This window comes from Sapajus apella, unplaced genomic scaffold (genome assembly GCF_009761245.1).
Source record: "Sapajus apella isolate SASKATOON/1434 unplaced genomic scaffold, GSC_monkey_1.0 scaffold25, whole genome shotgun sequence".
Classification (NCBI taxonomy): domain Eukaryota; kingdom Metazoa; phylum Chordata; class Mammalia; order Primates; family Cebidae; genus Sapajus; species Sapajus apella.
The window spans coordinates 21,189,885-21,211,880 of NW_022436965.1; the positions used below are offsets into that span (position 1 = coordinate 21,189,885).

General features: G+C 43.3%; 1 protein-coding gene across 4 annotated transcripts in view; it reads right to left on the reverse strand.

The window, feature by feature from the left end:
* TBX19 (T-box transcription factor 19) overlaps positions 1-21,996 on the reverse strand; it is a 43,781-nt gene that overhangs the window by 7,645 nt on the left and 14,140 nt on the right. For 3 of the 4 annotated variants that reach the window (XM_032291465.1, XM_032291463.1, XM_032291466.1), the window contains exons 2-6: positions 14,108-14,372; positions 12,575-12,709; positions 8,245-8,306; positions 5,514-5,575; positions 1,520-1,708 (exon numbers count right to left, since the gene is read on the reverse strand). In XM_032291465.1, the coding sequence (XP_032147356.1) occupies positions 1,520-1,708; positions 5,514-5,575; positions 8,245-8,306; positions 12,575-12,709; positions 14,108-14,368 (709 nt within the window). In that variant the 5' untranslated portion in view covers positions 14,369-14,372. The remainder of the gene's footprint in view (positions 1-1,519; positions 1,709-5,513; positions 5,576-8,244; positions 8,307-12,574; positions 12,710-14,107; positions 14,373-21,996) is intronic. The other variant, XM_032291464.1, reaches the window with a different exon arrangement.

Sequence of the window (21,996 nt, forward strand, 5' to 3'; positions counted from 1 at the left end):
CGGAGTTTCACTCATGTTACCCAGGCTGGAGTGCAATGGCGCGATCTCGGCTCACCGCAACCTCCGCCTCCTGGGTTCAGGCAATTCTCTTGCCTCAGCCTCCTGAGTAGCTGGGATTATAGGCACGCACCACCATGCCCAGCTAATTTTTTGTATTTTCAGTAGAGACGGGGTTTCACCATGTTGACCAGGATGGTCTCGATCTCTTGACCTCGTGATCCACCCGCCTCGGCCTCCCAAAGTGCTGGGATTACAGGCTTGAGCCACCGCGCCCGGCCGAGGGTCTCCATTTCTAACAAGTTCCCAGGTGATACTTCTGCACTATATTAGGATTAATTTTTTATGTATTTGTCTGACCCCAAGCTCCTCCAGGAAAGAAGCTATGTCTTAATCACTTTCCTATCCCACTGCCTAGAAGAGCATGGTACCCCGTAGGTGTTCAGAAGATTTGATTTGATGACAGCAGGAAAGATCTAGGAAGTAGAGAGAGCCATTGTTCAGTTTCTGCTATTGGTAAGCTACAGAGTCTCTCCTCCTGGCAGCAGCTGTCGAGGTTGCCAAGAGTCATAAGGTAAGGGACACAGGAACAGGTAGCTGGTGACCAGGAGGACCCTCTACAAATGCAGAACTCAGCCTGTCACCGAGGAAGCAGGGAGGCTTGAGTCTCAATACTCTCCACTATCTCCCATGCCATGAACTTTACTTGTTTTATTGAGTGTCAGTCTCTTCATATTACTACAGAATCTCCATAAGGGCAGAGCATTTGTCCATTGCACTCCTGTGCTTGAAACAGAGCCTGGCATATAGTCAATCCTCAATAAATATTTGTTGCATGAATAATTTAATGAAAAAGTAACCATTGTCTTCCTGTCTCCCTTCTTTCTACAAATCTAATAACCAGGCAAGGTCTGGGCCTATATAAGGCAAAGGTGGAAAAGTCAGTAGTCAATGAGAAAAAAGCACCAAACAATACAGCTAACTTAAAAAAAACAGTCAAACAGCAAAAATTATTTTAAAATATTAAGGTTGGGTTTGCAAGTCTCCAACTAAATCGAATTAAGGCCTGAACATACAGGGCTCCAGCTCCCCAGAGACCTCCCTAATAGTTCCTAACACTAGACCCAGTATTCTCTGAACTGAACCATCAATGCAACCATAGAAAAGAGCCATGTGAAGGCAATGAGCAGAGTGTTTCAGACCCACACAATTTGACGTGGCTTTTAGAAACCTGCCTGAACTGCTCAGAACACCAGTGCCCTGGCCCTTCCCACCCATTAGAAACCAGGAGACTGAGGGTTTTATGAAATAATTACAAAACACTAAGATTGTTACACCTAGTTCATCAAACACTTTTACATAAAATCATAAAATAAAACCTAGAAACAATAATATCATAGATGTGCATTAGATGAAAGGGGTTCCACCTTCGGCTCCTCCTTTTCAGAGCTGTTTATCCATTTCTCTCAGCTGCCCCCACCCCAGCCCGAACCCCCAGGGCTTAATCAGCAGAGTCGCAGACCTGAGGGAGAATGGTTTCTATGCATGTACGCAGAAGGGTAGGGAGCCGGCCGGTGTCCTCGGAGGCCCGAATAGTGCTCACAGCCATGGTGGGTGTGGGGAGCAGGCAGAGGCAGAGGAGCGGCATACTGGTAATTGGAGTTTCCTGCTGTGCACACTCCATCCGGATTGGAGAAGATCCAGCCTCCCACTAAAACAGACATGAGGAAGACACCGAGACTGAGTCTGTGAACTCCCACACCAAAAATCAGGTGACCAGCCAGCTACTTTGCACAGCTACAATTCTTGTAAACGACACCGATACCAGCCTGTGTGGTGGTACCATCCCCGGGATGCCACTGCCCTTGCCCATGAGCAGGTAACTTGGCTTCTCAGGAAATGCATGACCAGTCCTGAAACTGCCTTTGCAAAAATTATATCCATGAGAAAATTATGGCAGTCGGGGAGATCTGATCTAGCCAATCTCCCTCTTGACATTAGTTAGCCTTCAAGCTGCCAAGCTGGCTTTGGGAGACATTTAGCTTACAGTTTAAATGATAACCCTTCTCTAAAACTCAACTGCCTTTGTAAAGCTAATGAAAGATCACCAGGCCAGGAGCACAGAGGGGCCTGAATTCTGCTAAGTTGTAGACACAAATGACCGCCAACCATTATTCCAGACTTCACAAGACGTGCAACTTTCTCAATTACTCCTGCAGATAACATCGCTATTGTGGAAGCTCTTTAGAGATCTCTTTGTTTTTTTCTGTTGAATCCTGATTTTTTATTTTTATTTTTTATTTATTTTTTTAATTGCATTTTAGGTTTGGGGTACATGTGAAGAACATGCAAGATTGCTGCATAGGTACACACATGGCAGCCTGATTTGCTGCCTTCCTCCCCTTCACCTTCCTCCCCTTCTAAAGAGACCTCTTTTCAGGTTTTTTGCATATCTGACACCAGTGGCTCCACCTGGACCACCAGCCCCACCTATGGCCCCACCCAGAAGTGACTCAGCACAAGAGGACAGCTTTAACTCCCTGATTTCATCTCCGACCCAACCTATCAGCAGCAAGCACCTAATTGCCTAGCCTCCCCAACTTCCTCCTTCAAACTACCTTTGAAAAATCCCTAACCTACAAGGTTTTGACGAGATTGATTCGAGTAATAACCCTGCCTCCCACATGGCACGGCCAGACTCGTATCTTATTAAAGTCTTTCTTTATTGCAATGTTGCGGTCTTTGTGTCAGAGGTGTTTGAACCAGAGTGACTCCATCTTGAATAGGGGCCGGGTAAGTGAGGCTGAGACCTACTGGGCTGCATTCCCAGGTGGTCAGGAATTCTTAGTCACAGGATAAGATAGGAGGTGAGCACAAGATACAGGTCACAAAGATAAAACAGGATGCAGTAAAGAAGCTGGCCAAAACCTACCAAAACCAAGATGGCAATGAAAGTAACCTCTGGTCATCCTCACTGCTCTTATACATGAATTCTAATGCATTCGAATGCTAAAAGACACTCTTACCAGCACCACGATAGTTTACAAATGCCATGGCAACATCAGGAATTTACCCTATATGGTCTAAAAAGGGGAGGAACCAACCCTCAGCTATGTTTCAGGTGATTAAAGTCCTATCAAAGGACTCTATCAAAGGGTGGAAAACCTCTAAAGCAAAACTGGAATATAGCTACGTGAAATACAGTCTGAATGCAGAAGTTAATAGAAATGCAAAGTTAAGGTGCTTCTGACTTAATTAATGTAAAGTCAGTCTAGGAGGCATCACAAGTATATGTAACTCATGGACCTAGAGGGAATGATTAATGTCGTAACACAGGAGGAGTGAAAGCCTCTCTATTTCTGCCGAGTGGGAAGGTGCTTTCAGTTCTTACTCTAAGCAAGAGGAATCACGATGCCTCCCAAACCCACCCCACAAATGGAATTCTGATAGCACAGAAAGGGGAGCTGGCCTAGCACACCTTGACAGCAAGCACTTTGGTTTGTTTTTTTTTCTTTTTTCTTCTTTTTCATCCCACTTCTTTACTGGCAGGCAGCAAGCATTTTGCAGAATATTTTGGAAGGCTGCAAATTGTTTTGTAGAAAGATTCTGAACAGAAGACTATTCGAGTGAGTTCACGGGCAAAGACTGAGACTTCGTAATGCAGGCCCTGAGGCAAGAAGGGTGTTCTCCCGCTGACCAGACCTCAGTGGGGGTGGGGGGGCGGGATTCAGATAGGACCAGAGCTGTTCCTTTAGAACATTGACTAAGGACGGTTACCTGGGCTTCAGCAAGAAGGAAATGGAGCTTGATATTATAACCTACTGTCTTTGCTTAATACTTTTTAAGTACAAGTAAACAAACTGTACAGAGTTCATATTACAACCATTCCCAACAAATCCTTCAGTCATCTCCATTTTCCTGTAGTTGTACCAACTTATGGCCCAAGGGGTCCCTATCTGACTAATAGAATCAAGATTCAGGCATCCAGTGGGCAAAACCAGGCAAGCAGCCCCTCAAAACCACCGACTTCGCCACATGTAACGTACACACCTCAAGAAGTTTACCGAGAAGATTGTAACACAGGACCTTGGAGCTCCTGTGGCTCTGCACATGGCCCTAACCTGTACAACAAGGTTTTTATTCCAGTTCATGTCCACCTAAAGGGAAAAACTGACAGGGAAACGAGAAAAGGAAAATAGCTCAGAGCAGTTTGAGTTATGTGAGGCATGCAAAATGCATCAGGCTGAGAGGGATGTGAGGGTGGGGGACCTTAGGTCAAGGGCACGCCTTGCACCCTTCCCCGGGGTCAATTCTTTTTTTTTTTTTTTAGTTTTTTTGAGACGGAGTTTCATGCTTGTTGCCCAGGCTGGAGTGCAATGGCATGATCTCAGCTCACTGCAACCTCCTCCGGGGGCAACTCTTTAAAGGCATTTTTGTTCCTGGACTAGCTGCCTTACCCATTATCTTCATGTTCCTGGAATTTGTGATACAAAGAACAATATATAGCCAATCAATAGCTTATGTCACGGTAAATTATTTATCAATTGCCTCTTCTTTTTTCCTCTAAAAACCCACTTGCAACTGCTGCTAACCCAAGCATATATTCAGGGGAACTTGAATCTACGTTCCCACGTGGTAGTCCTCAAATTTGGCCCAGATAACCTTTCTACTTATGTTAACGTTGCCTCAGTTTTTCATTTAGGTTGACAGTCACTTTTAAAGAGTGCTTTGCTGAGAGCAGCTTCTCTTTATGTGGCGACACTGCCAGGTCTGGCACAGAAGGTAAACTAAGGTTGAAGGGAAGGAGGAAGTAAAGAACTCCACAGCTGGAAGACTGCAGAAGGGATCTTTGCAAGCTAATATAATCCAAATTAAAGAGGGTTTCAGACACCAGGGTTCACTTTCCTACGCTGATGTCACTGAGCGCGGGTTGCACTGCAGCTGAGAGGATTCCCTCCACCATCCTGGGACATGGGCAGGGTCACACCCTGATGGGAGCATCCAGCACTACCTTCAGACTCCCAGATGTGTTACTCCACCTCTTCCCACAGCCTTCCAGTCCACAAACAAAGACTTCCTCATGGAGCCCACAGCCTGCATGACACATTGTGACACATTGCTGTGGGGACCAACTCCAAAATTAGCAAACACTAAGAACAGGAGAACTCCAAAAGAGAGAGACCAGAGTGGCGCGCATAAAGCTCGGAGGAAGCCGAGAGCACGCTGCTGGGGACTCAGCGCCTCACTGACGCGAAAACCAGAGGCTCAGAAGTTCATCACTGGCATTCTGATCTCCTGCCTAACATTTGTTTAAACCCCTTAAGCCTAGGACCATTGGTGTGCTCTCTGGAAACTCTGGAAAGGGCATACATTTGTCTTTAATGGAATAAACAGTGTGTTGGGTTTTGATCTGGAAGAGACCTTAAGCAATCCTGACAGGCGAAAAGTCTGAGTGTGGAGGGAGCCGCCTCCAAGCACGGCCCCAAGCACCTCCCGCCTCGTGTGCCCCAACTCACAGTGAGAATAGGTCACGTGCTGGCTCTCAGAGATAGCCTCCGGTATATCTCTTAGGTGATTTCTGAAAGAGTAAAGAAAACACACCATGGCTGTCCAACTTCTGATGTTTGTCCACCATAATGCATACCCAAAATTCTCCTTGAAGAGCCACACATTTCTTAAAATAAGAAAACCAATCACCTTTTTTCCTACGTTCCTGTCCTTCCCCATTCTCCTTCCTTCAGGGTGTTGTCTCTATTTGTGCAATTGTTCCTGCAGTTGCATTTGACTCTTTACCCCTCTTTACCACATTTACAACTATCCTGGTTTAGTTTGATCTGGCTAATTTGGACATATTGCTCCTGACTCACAAGACTTAAGCAATCATAACGGTACAATTCCAGGGCACAATTACATATGTGCTATGCTAGGTCCACCAATGGCCCTGTGAGGGAAATATTAGCACATTTTTCTAATTTTGTAGATTAGAAAAGTGGAACTCCAGGAGGTAAACTGACTTACTGCCAGTAAATTACAGAGCAAAAATTCAGTCGGGACCTCTTCCTGGCAGTCCCAAATTCTTTGTATTATACCATGCTGCTGTCACTTTGAATCTAGATTCTGTCATCTCACATATCAGATTGTCCTTTAGGCCTTTTGTTAACTGAAAATGTTATAAATGTGTCTTGTATGTCATCAAAATTTATTCTAATATTGGAGCCAGGCTCACTCCTATAATCTCAGCAACTAAGGAGGCTGAGGCAGGAGGATCTCTTGAGACCAGGAGTTTGAGACCGCCTGGGCAACATACTGAGACCCCCTGTCTCTTAAAGAAAAAAAACTGTAGCCAGCCATGGTGGCACACACCTGTAGTCCCCACTACTTGGGAGACTGAAGCAGAAGGATTGGCTTGAGCACAGGAATTTAAGGCTGCAGTGACCTATATCACACCGCTGTACCCCAGCCCGCAAGACAGAGCAAGACCCCATCTCTAAAATAATAATAATAATGTGGGTGGGAGGATCACAAGGTCAAGAGATTGAGACCATCCTGGTCAACATGGTGAAACCCCATCTCTAAAATATAAACACACACACACACACACACACACATATATATATATAATAACGTATTCAAATATTGAACAGGACAGGGTCCTGTAATACATCATTATGAACATCCATCCATTTATATAGAGTCTTATTGGAGCCTTTAAGGTGAACAGGAAAGATTAGACAGTTACAAAGATTATTTAAAAGATTTGAAACTCAAGCATAAAATCTGAACATTTCAAAGATAATCATATTTATACTGTAGGCTTTGTCAATTAAAGAGTCAGTGATAAGCATCATCATCTCTTTCCTGGGATGGAAAAGATATAGACGCTGGGCACAGTGACTCATGCCTGAAATCCCAGCAATTTGGGAGGCTGAGGCAGGTGGATCATCTGAGGTCAGGAGTTCAAGACCAGCCTGGCCAACATGGCGAAACCTCACCTCCACTAAAAATTTTTTAAAAAATTGACGGGCATTGTGGCAGGCACCTGTAATCCCAGCTACTAGGGAGGCTGAGACACAGGAATTGCTTGAACCCAGGAAGCCAAGATAGTGCCACTGCACTCCAGGCTGACTTAAAGGAAGGAAGGAAGGAAGGAAGGAAGGAAGGAAGGAAGGAAGGAAGGAAGGAAGGAAGGAAGGAAGGATAATAATAAAATCATTATTATTAATAATAAGGAGGGAGGGAGGGAGGGAGGGGAAGGGGAAGGGGAAGGGGAAGGGGAGGAAGGAAGAAAGAAAAAGAGAAAGAGAGAGAGAGAGGGGAGGGAGGGAGGGAAGGAAGGAAGGAAGTAAAGAAAGAGAGAGAGAGAAAGAGAGAAAGAGAGAGAGAGAGAGAGATGGCAGGTCGCTGACCCATAGTAGCAGAATCATCACTCATACCCCCAGAAGTCTCTGACTTTTCTTCTCAGCAGAGGAAATGTGAACCTCTTTCCATTTTTCACTTTTCCTAAGCTAAGTGTTGTGTGTGTGTGTGTGTGTTTGTGTGTGTGTGTATTTTATGTTTTTTGGGTTTTTTTGAGACTGAGTTTCCCTCTTGTTGCCCAGGCTAGAGTGTAATGGTGCCATCTCGGCTCACTGCAACCTCTGCCTCCCAGTTCAAGCAATTCTCCTGCCTCAGCCTCCCAAGTAGCTGGGATTACAGGCATGAGCCACCACGACCGGCTACTTTTGTATTTTTAGTAGAGATGGGGTTTCTCTATGTTGGTCAGGCTGGCCTCGAACTCCTGACCTCTGGTGATCTGCCCACCTCGGCCTCCCAAAGTGCTGAGGTTGCAGGCGTGAGCCACCACGCCCGGCCTAAGTGTCATTTTAAAAGAGCAATTTAATAAAGTCATGCTACTCAGAAGTAATTAGGAAAAAGGCAGAGTGAATTATTATAAATCTAAATAATTTAATTTTTTTAATGTGATTGTGCTACTTTTAAGAATTTATAGTAAAACAGGGCTTAAAAAAACATAATTAACAGTTATTCCTTATAACAGGGATAATAATACTATTAATATTATCCCTGTTATAAGGAATAATTATAATTTGAATTTTGTAGATTTTGTTGAATGTTGAATATTGAAAGCGTATTTCTATCAAAGGTAATGTAAGTGCTACTAGTCTAGTTCCTTTCAAGATAATCATAAATTACACATTTGCATTGCATAAATCATTCATTAGAAGATTTTACTAAAATTTCTCTACTCACCTTTCCTTGGCATCCAAGAAGGCTTTGGCAAAAGGATTGTACTTGATTTTGAGAGCTGTTATCTTGCATTTACAAAGACAAGAAGTGTTAGTAAAAGTGGGATACACATGGGCAGACAGAAGCCTTTGACTTCTGTAAAACCGGGTTAATTCCCTCTCTTTGTCTTCCCTTTCCTGCGAGGCATGGTGGCTTATGCCTGTAATCCCAGCACTCGGGGAGGCCGAGGCCCTTTGCATCTTTGCTTACTTGTGCACTTAATCACCACTGCGCCGTCTCCCTGTCTCCGGCAAAGGACATTTTATCATTGCATGGGGTGAAAATGCCAATGCCACGTAAAGTAAGAAAAGAAAGGGCAAAGCACTGGAAATGAGCAAAGCCCTGATGTTTGAAGCCTAGCATTCATTTTTCTACTCATTTATTGTTTTCAATGATCCTTGAGCCCCTACTGCATGCCACTGACTTTTCTAGTCACTTGGAACATAGTGGAGAGCAGCACAGGTGTGATCTGGCCCCTCTGGGAGAGGGCCATCTAGCATCGAGTCCCTCATTCATAAATAACCACGTACACATGGAGCCACATCAATGCGAAAAGCAAACTATCATGCCCCTTCAATGTCACTCTCTTTATCCGCCTTTCACTGAGCCTGCTTCACTTCTCATCAGAGACATCTGACATAGAGATAGTGATCATCGTAGAGATAAAAGAGAGAGAGACAGAGAAATATTTATTTTTCATCTGTCCCCACTGGGATGTAAGTGGCTTGAAGACAGGGAATTCATCTGTTTTATTCATTGCAGTATTTCCGGCATCTAGAACAATATCCAGTATGCAGGAATGACTAGTAAACATTTGTTGAATATATAAAGATTAACAGAATATTTATGTCAGGAAGACCTGAGACTTGATGGAAGAAGGAAAGGAAAATAAGAGCCAGATTTGGTTTGGCTGTGTCCCCACCCAAATCTCATCTTGAATTGTAGCTCGCACAATTCCCCTGTGTTGTGGGAGGGACCCGGCGGGAGATAACTGAATCATGAGGGCGGTTTCCCCTGTACTGTTCTCATGGTACTGAACAAGTCTCACAAGATCTGATGGTTTTATAAGCGGGGTTTCTCCTTTTGCTTGGCTCTCATTTTCTTTGCCTGCCACCATGTAAGATGTGTCTTCTGCCTTCCACCATGACTGTGAGGCCTCCCCAGCCATGTGGAACTGTGAGTCCATTAAACCTCTTTTTCTTTATAAATTACTCACTCTCGGGTATGTCTTTACTAGCAGTTGAAAATGACTAATACAGAGCCCATCTCCTTCTGGTCCAGAACTTGTGAGAAGAAATCAGGATAAAAAGGAAGGAGAGGTTTGGGGTCAGATAGATACAACCTGGTCTTTCTATTGGCTTAAACCTGGAGAGGTCAAGAAGCATATATAAAGTTAGCTGGGGGTTCAAAGGAGACACTGGCCTCCTTCACCCACTCCCACGCCCACTCGCCACTCAGGGTGCATCTGCATGGACTTGGCAGGGAAACTTTGTTGGCAGAGGGAGGCCCAGGGCCTAGGCTTTCCAGAGCTTGATTGCCATGAGGCATGTTCAAGACCCAGTCAGACTGGGAGCTTGCTGGATGGGTCAAAACGACCAATCACGTGGTTCAGAGAGAACTGTCCAGCAACTGCAGCCAGGAAAAGCTTCTGAGAATTTACCAAGTCAGCGGCCAGATGACAAGTTCCGCATACCACCAACTAAGCCACCAGCACACAGTGGGCAGGGGCCTTGCCTGGAGACCAGAGGAGATTAGGACATGGTTTCCAATTCTGCGTGCAACCCCCACTGCCCCACTTTCCAGAGTTCCAAAGACCATACCTCCCCTCATAGACCCAGACTCCGGCCCAGGGAGAAAAGCTGGGAATGAGAGCTATCTGCAAAATGGAATGACTTCATCATCTAAAGACTGGCCACCAGCTGAGGGACTGTATAGGTGATCAGCTAGTTCATTTCTGCTCCCATTGGCCGGCTGCAGGGGCTCTGCCAAGAGGCCAGTTTACTTACAGAAATGACATTTTCTCTGCACAGCTGTGATGTAAGTTAAATCTGCAACTTCATTTAGCCTGTAGACACTAAGACAGTAGTTTCCAAGCCTGGATGATCAATAGAATCCTCTGGGAGACTTTAAAATCTACAGATTCTGGGCATCGTCCTTGGAAATTCTGACTCAGTTGGCTGAGTGGCAGCCCAAAATCTGTCTTTAAAGCTTCCAAATAAATACAGATGGAAGCAACAAGATCTTTTTCTCCCTCTCTCTAAGATGGAGTCTCACTCTGTCACCCAGGCTGGAGTGCAGTGGCGTGATCTCAGCTCACTGCAACCTCCACCTCCTGGGTTTAAGCAATTCTCCTGCCGCAGCCTCCCGAGTAGCTGGGATTACAGGCACTCACCACCACACCAGCTAATTTTTGTATTTTTAGTAGAGATGGGGGTTTCGTCATGTTGGTCAAGTTGGTCTTGAACTCCTGACCTCGTGATCCGCCCACCCCGGCATCCCAAAGTGCTGGGATTACAGGCATAAGTCACGTCGTCTGGCCAAGATCTTATTTTTTTTAACCTAGCAGATTGTCAAAGATGCCAAAGATTGGATAACAGTGTTGATCATGGTGTGGGGGCTATAAACAGAGATGCCGTTTTGAGGGAGGCAATCTAGCCATGTCTATCGATTTCTAGTTATTCACCCATGCAAGCAAATGACAGGTGCACCAGGATATTCGTTGCAGCATTATTTATAATGGAAAATAAAGGGCCAGGCGTGGTGGCTCACGCCTGTAATCCCAGCACTTTGGGAGGCCAAGGTGGGTGGATCACCTGAGGTCAGGAGTTCAAGACCAGCCTGGCCTGGCCAACATAGTGAAACCCCGTCTCTACTAAAAATACAAAAATTAGCAGGCATGGTGGCAGGCACCTGTAGTCCCAGCTACTTGGGAGACTGAGGCAGGAGAATTGCTTGAACCCAGGAGACAGAGTTTGCAGTAAGCCAAGATCACACCACTGCACTCCAGCCTGGGTAACAGAGCGATACTCCATCTAAAAAAAAAAAAAAAAATTAGCCGGGCGTGGTGGCAGGCACCTGTAATCCTAGCTACTCAGGAGGCTGAGGCAGGAGAATCCTTGCACCTGGGAGGCTGAGGTTGCAGTGAGCCAAGATCACACCATTGCATTTCTGCCTGGGCAACAAGGCTGAAACTCCATCTCAAAACAAAAGAAAGAAAGAAAACAGTTGGAAACAACTTAAATGTCCATGGGTTGGGGGTCTGATTACATGAAATAGTGTATTCGTACAGTGAAATATTCTGTAAACACTACAGAAAAGGAGACAGATAAACCTAGGTATAATTACATAGAAAGGTAATCATAATGCACTGTTAAATTGGGGAAAAAGAAATTTGCAGATTAATAATATATACAACATGAGCCAATTTATGTGAGGAAATCTACATTCACATATATATTTACATGTACACAGAAAATTTGTCAGAAAAACACAATTATTCTTCATAGTGTCCATGGAGAGTAAGATTCCAAAAGCAGAAGAAACCAGTATAGCTTTACCTTGTAGTTTTCATTTTTACTTTACTTGTGTACTGTCTATTATGTGTTTTTAAATAAATACATATTATTTTTAAAAAATTTTTAAGTTTAGTCAAAAAGAATTCAACCCTCTCTGAGTTCTTCTGATAATCAGCAGGTCAGAGAACCCCTAAGACATGTGAACAGGCCCAAAGCAGCTCACAGATAGGCCAAGCGCTAACCACTCAGGCCTCACAGCCAGGTAGCTCAGGTCACTAGGCAGCAGCAGTCTATGCTCAGACACTGAACAATAACAAGCAGAACTGACGGCATAATAAAACCCAAGGGAGGGTGCGCATTTGCATCACTTGCTACAGACTTGCTTCTAGAGCAGGAGAGAGTAGTCCCTGACAGCCCCTGCCCAATTGTACCCACTCAAGACACACTCAGCTCTGCACAGGCCAAGGGCACGCAGGGGCCTGACCACAAATACTCCAGAGTTTCACCAGAACTCAGGAGTTTCATGACAATGCACAGCTGTGCCTTGCTGGCACCAGGAGAGCACATGCTGGTGAGCCTTTAGCAAACAGGCAAGAGGGAGGGAGAGCAGCTACTCCATTGTTTAACTTGATGTCTGCTGAGTGTATCCAAATCCTGGAAAACCCACCTTTCATCTAAAAGGACCCCTTTCCCATCCTGCCCTGCCCTGATCTCGCAGGTGACAGTAACACACACACACACACACACACACACACACACACACACACACACGCTCTTACCTCCTCATTCTGATAGGCAGTCACGGCTATGAACTGGGTTTCAGGGAAGGAGCAGTTCATTACCATTCGATGGGCACTTCCAACACGTACTATATGAACCTGGGGTTCATATTTATGCAGAGAATTCAACATTATCTGTCGAGGCAGAAGAGAAAGAAAAGCAAAGCCCTGTGTATCACAGGTGATAAATGAGCCAGTATCTCCAGTTGGTCCCAAACTCAGCACCAACCCAGGTAGGGACACACATTTCAAATCTTAGGCCTCCTGAGCTGCCATCACACCCCTGAGAAACAAATTAAGGGAATTTTCCAGAAGCTCCCGAGAAGCCTAACACTGAAGCCTTTACAGGGGTGAGGGGTGGGTTGTCAGAAAGGAGTTATTCTTAAGAACATTCAGTTTTCCTCCAAGACCTTGGCTTCCTTTTTCTCCTTCCCCTATTTTCAGCACAACAATGTGGATTTCAATCCATCAAAATACATTGTTTGCCTTTTTTTCATCTGAGGAATCCTAATAACTCAAAATGCTGACCATGGGTGCACTTTCCACATGACTAAAGAGTACTGGAATATGGCATCTGATGGTTACATATAATCCACTCTCTGTGAGTCAAATGAAAGGTGTAAAAACACCTCTTGCTGTGAAATCTGGGAGGCAGTAACAATTTACTGTTCAATATCCCATTTTAATAAGGAACTGGAAGCTTCGGAGTATCACATAGACTCAGGCAGTGTTACCTCCAAACACATGACCTCCTATGGTCCCTGCCATTTAAACACAGAGATGGGAAAAGGGGTACACGGCACAGGGAGGGAGGCTGAGGAAAGCCAAATACACAGGTGGGGGAAAAAAGAACCCGGACCCTTTCCTCCTGTCCTTGTCTCCAGTCCCCAGAAACCGCCTACATTTCAGAAAGTAACTAACAACCTTCTACAGCAGACTAGTATTCACAGTCCTAACACAGAAAACGAGAGGAAAAAGTCCCCAGTTCTTGTTTACTCTAATTGCAGACCTGAAATAAAACCTTCCTTGTTTAAGGAAGGTTTGTTTGGATTATTTTTTTCTGAAAAACCAAAGCTGATTCTATATTCTATTGATAATTATCATAATGCCCAAGTAGAGACAGTAATTATTTCATTTAGAAGCAGCTTTTTATGAAGGTATTTGTCTATTGCCAGCATGCCACTTATACCAAAAAAGGGGAGAGGGAATAACAAAACCCTGGTACCCACAAACATCTCCCTCCCCGGGCTGGGTAAAAAGCACAGCATACAAGGCAAAACTGTACAAAGGGCCCCAGTGATTAAGTAAACCACTGCTCTCTCACTCTCTTAACATCAGGAAGTCCATTAAAAACTGAAAGCACCAATTAAGAGCTGTTTATTCTTGTTTACATTTGGACTCCAGGGAATAATTGGCTTCCGTGGGAGAAGAGGCTGGTGAGGACACCTCTAATTGCCTAAATGCACCCTTGATATTTCTTGATTGGTGTGGTGGGGAGGCCGGGGCGGGTGGCCAGGCCTGCCCACCTCATACCTGCCCGCCTCCATTGAGCTTGTTGGTCAGCTTCACTTTGCTGAAGGAGATGGGAGCTTTCATCCAGTGGGCACCAAAGTTGGGGGAGTCCGGGTGAATGTAGACGCAGCTGTGGCTGGAGACCTCTGGCTTGCCCGCAGGCACCCATTCCCCATTGACGTACTTCCAGCGGTGACTGTCCGTAGGGACAAAGTCCAGCAGGAGGGAGTACATGGCATTGGGGTCCAGTCCTGTGACACTAATCTTTAGGACTGGAAACATCCGTCTAAAAGAAAAGGCAGACACTTAGCCACAGGAGGGACGTCAGAGGGGCTCACCTTGTCCAGGGGCCTCTCAGTACTGAGAACTTCCACAGAATGTCCTGTAAGTCCCCAGTCCACAACCCCAATTCTACTGGAGCTTCTTCTCATAAATGAGTTTAATACTAGCGTTTAAGACATGCTCTATTTTAAAGCCTGAAAACCACTGATGGAGTCATTGGACAGAACAGGAACGTGACGCCCAGGGTATATCAAATGCCACATGCCCACAGAAAGCTTTCCTCAAAGATTTCCCACTGGCATCCTGATGCCATGACCAGCCCCTCCCAACCTCACAAAGAACACTTTTCCTGAACAACAGTAATAGCATTTATAGCAAAACATGCCAGCCTGGGCAACACAGGTTGGCAGCTTTTTATGAAGGTATTTGTCTACTGCCAGCATATAGACAAATGTAATGTTAATGTAACATTGGCAAGAATAAACTTACTGGTATTATTCTAGCGTGTAGAACAAGGATCGATGCATCTAGATGTGCATGTCTCAAAGTGTGTTCCTTGGACACAAATTCCCATAAAATGCTCAGCTAAATGATAATCATATTTATTAAATTCATAATTTAAATAGGAGGCTAGGACAAGTATATAAATTAAATAAAATTTCTAGGGAGAAAAATGCATCAGATGATGCATTCCAGATCCAGGTCTCTGCTGAGAAATTACCCACCGCAGCACTCGCCCTCCCTCAGTGAGATGATTGCCCTTTCACATGAACTACAATGATACGCCTCCTCTAGGGAGGCTGCCTGTGTGATGTAAAATCTTCATGCTGCGCTTTCTTTTGTTCTTTCTTCAGTAGAAGGATTATTGTCTTTTATTTTCTAATATCAGATTAAACGATTCCCTTTTATGATATATTTTATTATTTTCAATTATCTTAATAATATTGGCCAAGTATAGAAAACAGAAGGATCCTGACAACACAAGAGCCATTTGCAAAGAATCATAAAAGTGGGCATCAGAAATGATCCTGGGGATCATATAGGGTTATTCTGCCAGCCAGCAGTCAAACCTGTTCATATGAGGTATACTGAGACATGGTCTCTGTGTTCCAGTCCAGTGCTACCCCTGAAATACTAAAGTTTACTTTTTATTTGAAGGAAAACATAAGAGTGGCATGTGTATAGTTGTCATTTTGTGTACTAAAGTTAAAAAGTACCAAAGGAGCTTAAGACCAGCCTAAGTAGCACGGCAAAACCCCATCTCTATAAAAATACAAAATTTAGCCAGGTGTGGTGATGCACACCTGTAGTTCCAGCTATTGGGGAGGCTGAAGCAGGAGGATCACTTTAGTGTGGAGGCTGAGGCTGCAGTGAGCTGTGATCACACCACTGCACTCCAGCCTGGGTGACAGAGTAAGACTGTGTCTCAAAAAATAAAATAAAAAATACCAAAAGTTTTCTCAATAACACTACATAGTACACATAAAAGTAAGGAAAAAAAGCTTATAAAGCATATAATATATTTCTCATGCACTAAACTGCCAGAATAATGATGCAATTGTTCAAGCATGAGAGCATGGCTGGTGTCTTCATGATATGAAATGTCAGAATGTTTCATAAAGTTCTGACTTATGATTTAAGAAATGACTTAATGCAAGATAGTTGTGTTTGTTTTATTTTTATTAAAAAAGGGTCTCACTGTGTTGCCCAGGCTGCTTTCAAATTCCTGGGCTCAACTCCTACCTCAGCCTCCCAAAGTGCTGGGATTACAGATGTAAGCCACAGAGCCTGACCACAAGATTGTTTTTCTAATGATAACAATTATCACGTGCAGTCAGGCCTCCACATTCCCAGGGTCTGCATCTGTAGATTCAACCAAATGCAAATTGAAAAATTTGAAAATAAATAATACAACAATAAAAAAATGCAAATAAAAACAATACAGCATAACTATTTACACAGCATTAACATTGTATTAGGTATTATAAATAATCCAGAAATAATGTAAGTATATGGAGGATGTGCATAGGTTATATGCAAAATAGTCTAGTCCATTTTATACAAGAAACTTCAGCATCCTCAGATTTTGATATTTGCAAGGGCCTGGAACCCATTCTCTGCGGATACCGAGGGATGGTTGTAGTGAGTTTTACTCTGCACCTAGGACTTTGCCTACATTATATTTCACTTCAGTCTTACTTCACCTGCAAGGAGATTATTATGCCAATTTTATAGATGAGGAAACTGGGACTCAGAAAACACACATTACATTACATTACATTACATTAACCACTCCTTTTTTTATTTTTTACTTTCTTTTCCTTTCTTATTAGCTGTTCAAAAGCTAATATGGTTGAGCCACAGTGAAAGGAGAAGTCCCCCTCAATGTTTTCCCAAATCTTAATACCTAATCAGATATTTATTTGCCCATTTGACCAATGGATTTTTAGTGTCTGCTCTATACCAGGAACTGTTCTAGGTGGGGATTCAATGACAAAAATTGCAGACCCAGTATCTTCTTGCTCACAAAGTTTACATTGTAACAAAGAAGTCAGCCAACAAAAATGTCAATAAATCTTAAGATTGGAAGGATCACTTGAGGCCTGGAGTTCAAGACTAGTCTGGTCAATTTAGCAAGACCCCATCTCTATTTAAAAAAAAAAAATCTTTTTAAATTGCAAGAGTGCCATGAAGTAACTAAAATGCATGATGTCACAGAAGGAGACTAAAGGGTGAGTAGCTACTTTAGCCAGATATGAACAGGAAGTGACATTTGAGCTAAGACCTAAATAATGAGAAGAAATGAGTCATGCTAATGTTAGAAGAGGTGCACTTAGAGGCAAAAGAAACAGGAACTACAATGGCCCTGAGGTTCAAATAGCCCTGCTCTATTCAGAAACTAAAAGAGAAGATCAAAGTGTCTGAGGCAAAGTGGAGGGAAAATTCCAATTCTTATCCTCACAGCTAATAGGTTAGAGTGCCCTCCTCTTGCTCTCTCAGCTATATCATGCGAGGCCTCGTAAAGAATGTAGCGTGACTTTTCATTCCAGAATCAGAAAATGTGTAATGGCTTTCCATCTTTCATGCTACGGTCAGAGCTGTACCTGATGTTTCAAATAAGCCATGATCAATGAAAAGATGCTTAACATCATCAGCCATCAGAGAAATGCAAAACCAAAACTACAGTGAGATGCCACTTCATGCCCACTAGGATGGTTGCAATACGAAAAGTAGGCAATAAAAAGCAATGGCAAAGATGCAGAGAAATTGGAATCCTCATACATTGCTGGGGGGAATATAAAATGACGCAGTCACTTTGGAAAATAGTCTGACAGTTCTTCGTCTTGTTAAATGTACAGTTTATCAATAATCCAGCAATTCCGCTGGTAGGTATATACTCAAGAAAAATGAAAACATAGTTGCATGCAAACATTTGTACACAGATGTACATAGCAGCGTTATGCATAATAGCCAAAATGGAAAAAAACCCAAACGTCCATGAACTGATGAAGGATAGATAAAATGTGTTATATCCATACAATGGAGAATTTGCCAATAAAAAAGAAGTGCTGATACAGGCCATTGGTGAACCTTGACGACATTATGCTAAGTAAAAGAAATCGTTCACAAAGGACCACATATTGTATGATTCCCTGGATATCAAATGTCCATGATATGAAATAGGGAACTCTATAGAGACAGAAAGTAGATTAGTGGATGCCGGGGGCTGAGGAGGTGATGGCTAAGGGTGCAGGGTTTCCTTTTGAAGTGAAAAAAATGTTCTAAAATTAATTGTGGAGATGGAAGCACAACTCTGTGAATTACTAAGAACCACTGAACTATACACTTCAAATGAATGAGCTATATGGTATGTGAATTGTATCCTCATAAAGCTGTTAATAAAAACAAAAGTCAGTGTCTCATCTCTTAGAAGGAGGACATATCTGGGAAATGGGAGAATGATTAATTGCTTTATTTTCTGTAGTATTCCATTTGCCAAGAACTTTATAATTACTTTTGTTTTTATCACTACATAAACTGAGAAATGACATGAATTTTTTAATCCCTATTATGGCAATGAGGAATAAATAAAAGTCAGTTAACTTGCCTAAGGTCTTGTAACTGGGACTAGAACTCACCCTGCCTCCAAGCCAAGTTCCCCTCCTCCCACCCCACTTTCCCTCTTTTGCCTCACAGTGAGAGGGATGCATTATCTAGGGATCCAGTAAGTATTGATCTGTGATCACCACTCATGATCAGGCTTTATTTTAGAGATGAACTGCACTTCTAATCAACGTGATTTTTCCCCATTTTTTTTCCCTAGAATGAAGCTAACATAGAGAAATCCAGAGTCATTGAGAAGATAAGAAATAGGTAAATCTGTCTCTAAGTGACAGCATAACCTCACTTAATCCACCCTGGAAAGAAAGCCTCCTTGGAGAGAAAGACAGGAAAATGTGGCAGGATAAATAAGCATTCCTCAAAAAAAATGCACTTGAAGAATCACAGGTGGTTGGGCTTTGCCCGTAAACTGTCTGGTTTTTATTATGAGACCAGCTTTCCACTTTTGTTTCACTGACAGGGAATCTCCAGAGCCAGTGCTGCTGGAGGAGGCTACGAGAAGTGAGGTTTGCAGGAAGAAAGCGGGCAGAGATGAGGCAGATTTTACAGGTGGGGGAACAGCAGAGACGGTTAAAAGCAAATTCAAAAAGTTTCACTTATAAACACTTTCCTCCATCTCTCCACAAACTCTACTATTTATCATATACCCATCAGAACTTTCAGAGGGGTGTGTGTGTGTGTGTGTTTGTGTGTCACACATGGTGCCTGGATGCTGACATTTATGTGAAGGTGAGCAGGCATAAGAATAGCTACAGGTGTCAATTAAAGATACATAAACAAAGGGAAAAAAAGAACGGCATTAGGAAAGCACGGTGGCCTGGTTAGAGGCAGATTACACAATGATCTTCTTGAGTTGTAATTTTAAAGTTCAGAGGCAAGTATCACTGGGCTACAGTGACATGGAAATGTATTGGCCTGATGTGCAACCTTAGTTTCTCCTCTCTTGTACTGCCCTCACTGGAGACTATGAACATCAACTCAGTGGCACTGAACCAATACCCCTTAATGATCAGCACATTTAAACTTAGTAATTCCCACCTCTTATTTTATAAGAAATATAGCATTTTCCCCTTGGATTAAAATGTTACAAGTAAAGAAAACAAAAGCAAGAGATTTGATTTTTATTTATTTTTATTTTTTGAGACGCAGACTCACTCTGTTGCCCAGGCCTGAGTGTGGTGGTGTGATCACTGCAGCCTTGACCTCCCCAGGGTCAGGTGATCTCCCGCCTCAGCCTCCCAAGCAGCGTCACCACACCCAGCTAAGTTTTTGCCATTTTTGGAGAGACAGCGTTTCTGTATGTTGCCCAGGCTGTTCTAAAACTTCTGAGCTCAAGTGATCCACCTACCTGGGTCTCCTGGCTAATTGTTTAAATATTTTGTAGAGAAGAGATCTTCCTATACTGTCCAATCTGGTCTCAAACTCCTGGGCTCAAGCAGTCCTCCCACTTCAGCCTCCCAAAGTGCTGGGATTATAGACATGAGCTGCCATGCTAGCAAGCGATTTAATTTATTTACCTCTGAAGTCTGAAATGAATTCTTTCTGCAAATTAAACTTTCCAGCTTAAAGGATTGATGTGAAAAGGAATACTGGTTGGATACACTAGAATGACTCAAATAATAAGTATAACACATTACTTATTATTACTGTTATATCTGAAGGACTATTAAATAGAATGGGGGAGGGAGAAAGAAAAAGAAGGAAGGGAGAGAGAGAGGAAGGAAAGAAAGAAGAGAGGCCAACATCGGGATCCCAGTTTCTGGGGATAATTCCGTGTTTTTCAGGGAAAAGCCTTTCTCTTTACCGCTTCTGATCAATGTCAGAGGCAAGCTTCCTATTTATATATTTATATGAAAGTAGATCTCCACTTGACAATGAAAATATTCATTGGCAATGAATATTTTCATTGTCAAGTGGAGATCTACTTTCATATATAATGAATCTTTCATTAGCCCATCTTACGCTATTTCAAGATTTGCTATTATGCAGAACAATGAGACCTCAAGTGTACAGGAGTTACCACCCCAAATGATGCTTTCTTAAAAGGTCAAGGTGATGATGTCAATGAAAAGGGGCCCAGATGGCAATGCGAATGAAAAAGCTAGGACTGGGTGTTTGCACCAGGAACATTCTTCTCCACGGAGAAGAGCCACAAATCTGACTGCAACAGGCTCGGGAGTTGGTGTGGAGGGCAAGGATTTGAAGGAGATACAGAGGTGCTGTAGGCCTAGGAGAATGGGTAGAAAGGAGGCAGAGAGGACTAAATGATTGGGGGAAATAGAAAAGAAAGAAGGGAGTAAAGAAGATAAAGCAAGAGAAATGTCTATATTAACAAAGGTAACACGTGACTAACAGTTTAATCTGAGAAACTAAGAGGTTGGGAGTAATTTCAGACCAAGTTCATTCATCATAAGAATATAAATTTCTTTTTTTTTTTTTTGAGACGGAGTTTCGCTCTTGTTACCCAGGCTGGAGTGCAATGGCGCCATCTCGGCTCACCGCAACCTCCGCCTCCTGGGTTCAGGCAATTCTCCTGCCTCAGCCTCCTGAGTAGCTGGGATTACAGGCACGCACCACCATGCCCAGCTCATTTTTTTGTATTTTTAGTAGAGACGGGGTTTCACCATGTTGACCAGGATGGTCTCGATCTCTTGACCTCTTGATCCACCCGCCTCGGCCTCCCAAAGTGCTGGGATTACAGGCTTGAGCCACCGCGCCCGGCCCAATTTCTTTTCTTTTCTTTTTTTTTGAGACAGAGTTTTGCTCTTGTTGTCCAGACTAGAGTGCAATGGTGCAATCTCAGCTCACTGCAACCTCCCCCTCCGAGTTCAAGCAATTCTCCTGCCTCAGCTTCCAGAGTAGCTGGGATTACAGGCATGTGCCACCATGCCCAGCTAATTTTTGTATTTTTAGTAGAGACCGGGTTTCTCCATGTTGGTCAGGCTTGTCTCGAACTCCCAACCTCAGGAGATTCACCCACCTCGGCCTCCCAAAGTGCTGGGATTATAGGTGTGAGTCACTGCGCCCAGCCCCAAGTATATCAATTTCTTATGGACTTATCTTTCCTTCTTTAATCAAATATAAAGGGAACTTTCTATCTCCTGGCAAAATCTTGACCCTAAAGGGATCAGAGATCTTAGGAAAATTTAAGAAAAAGATTGAATTTACAGAAGGAGGGGGAAGCACAGCAGGATAGCCATAGATAAGAACAACCAAGTTAACAGCAGTTAGACTTTTTCTACAAAGAATATTGCTCATGTAGCTAATATTAAATGACTTTAAAGATGAAGGATTTTGTTTTGTTTTTTAAAGACAGGGTCTCACCATGCTGCCCAGACTGCTCTGGGCTCAGTGATCCTCTTGCCTAAGCCTCCTGAGAATCTGGGACCACAGAAGGACACCACCACGCTGGGTTGATGTGAAGAACATTACATTTTAAATATAGAGGAAAATTACATAGGTCAAAAAAGGCAAGATACAACTCTTCTTAAATGGTAAAAGTACAT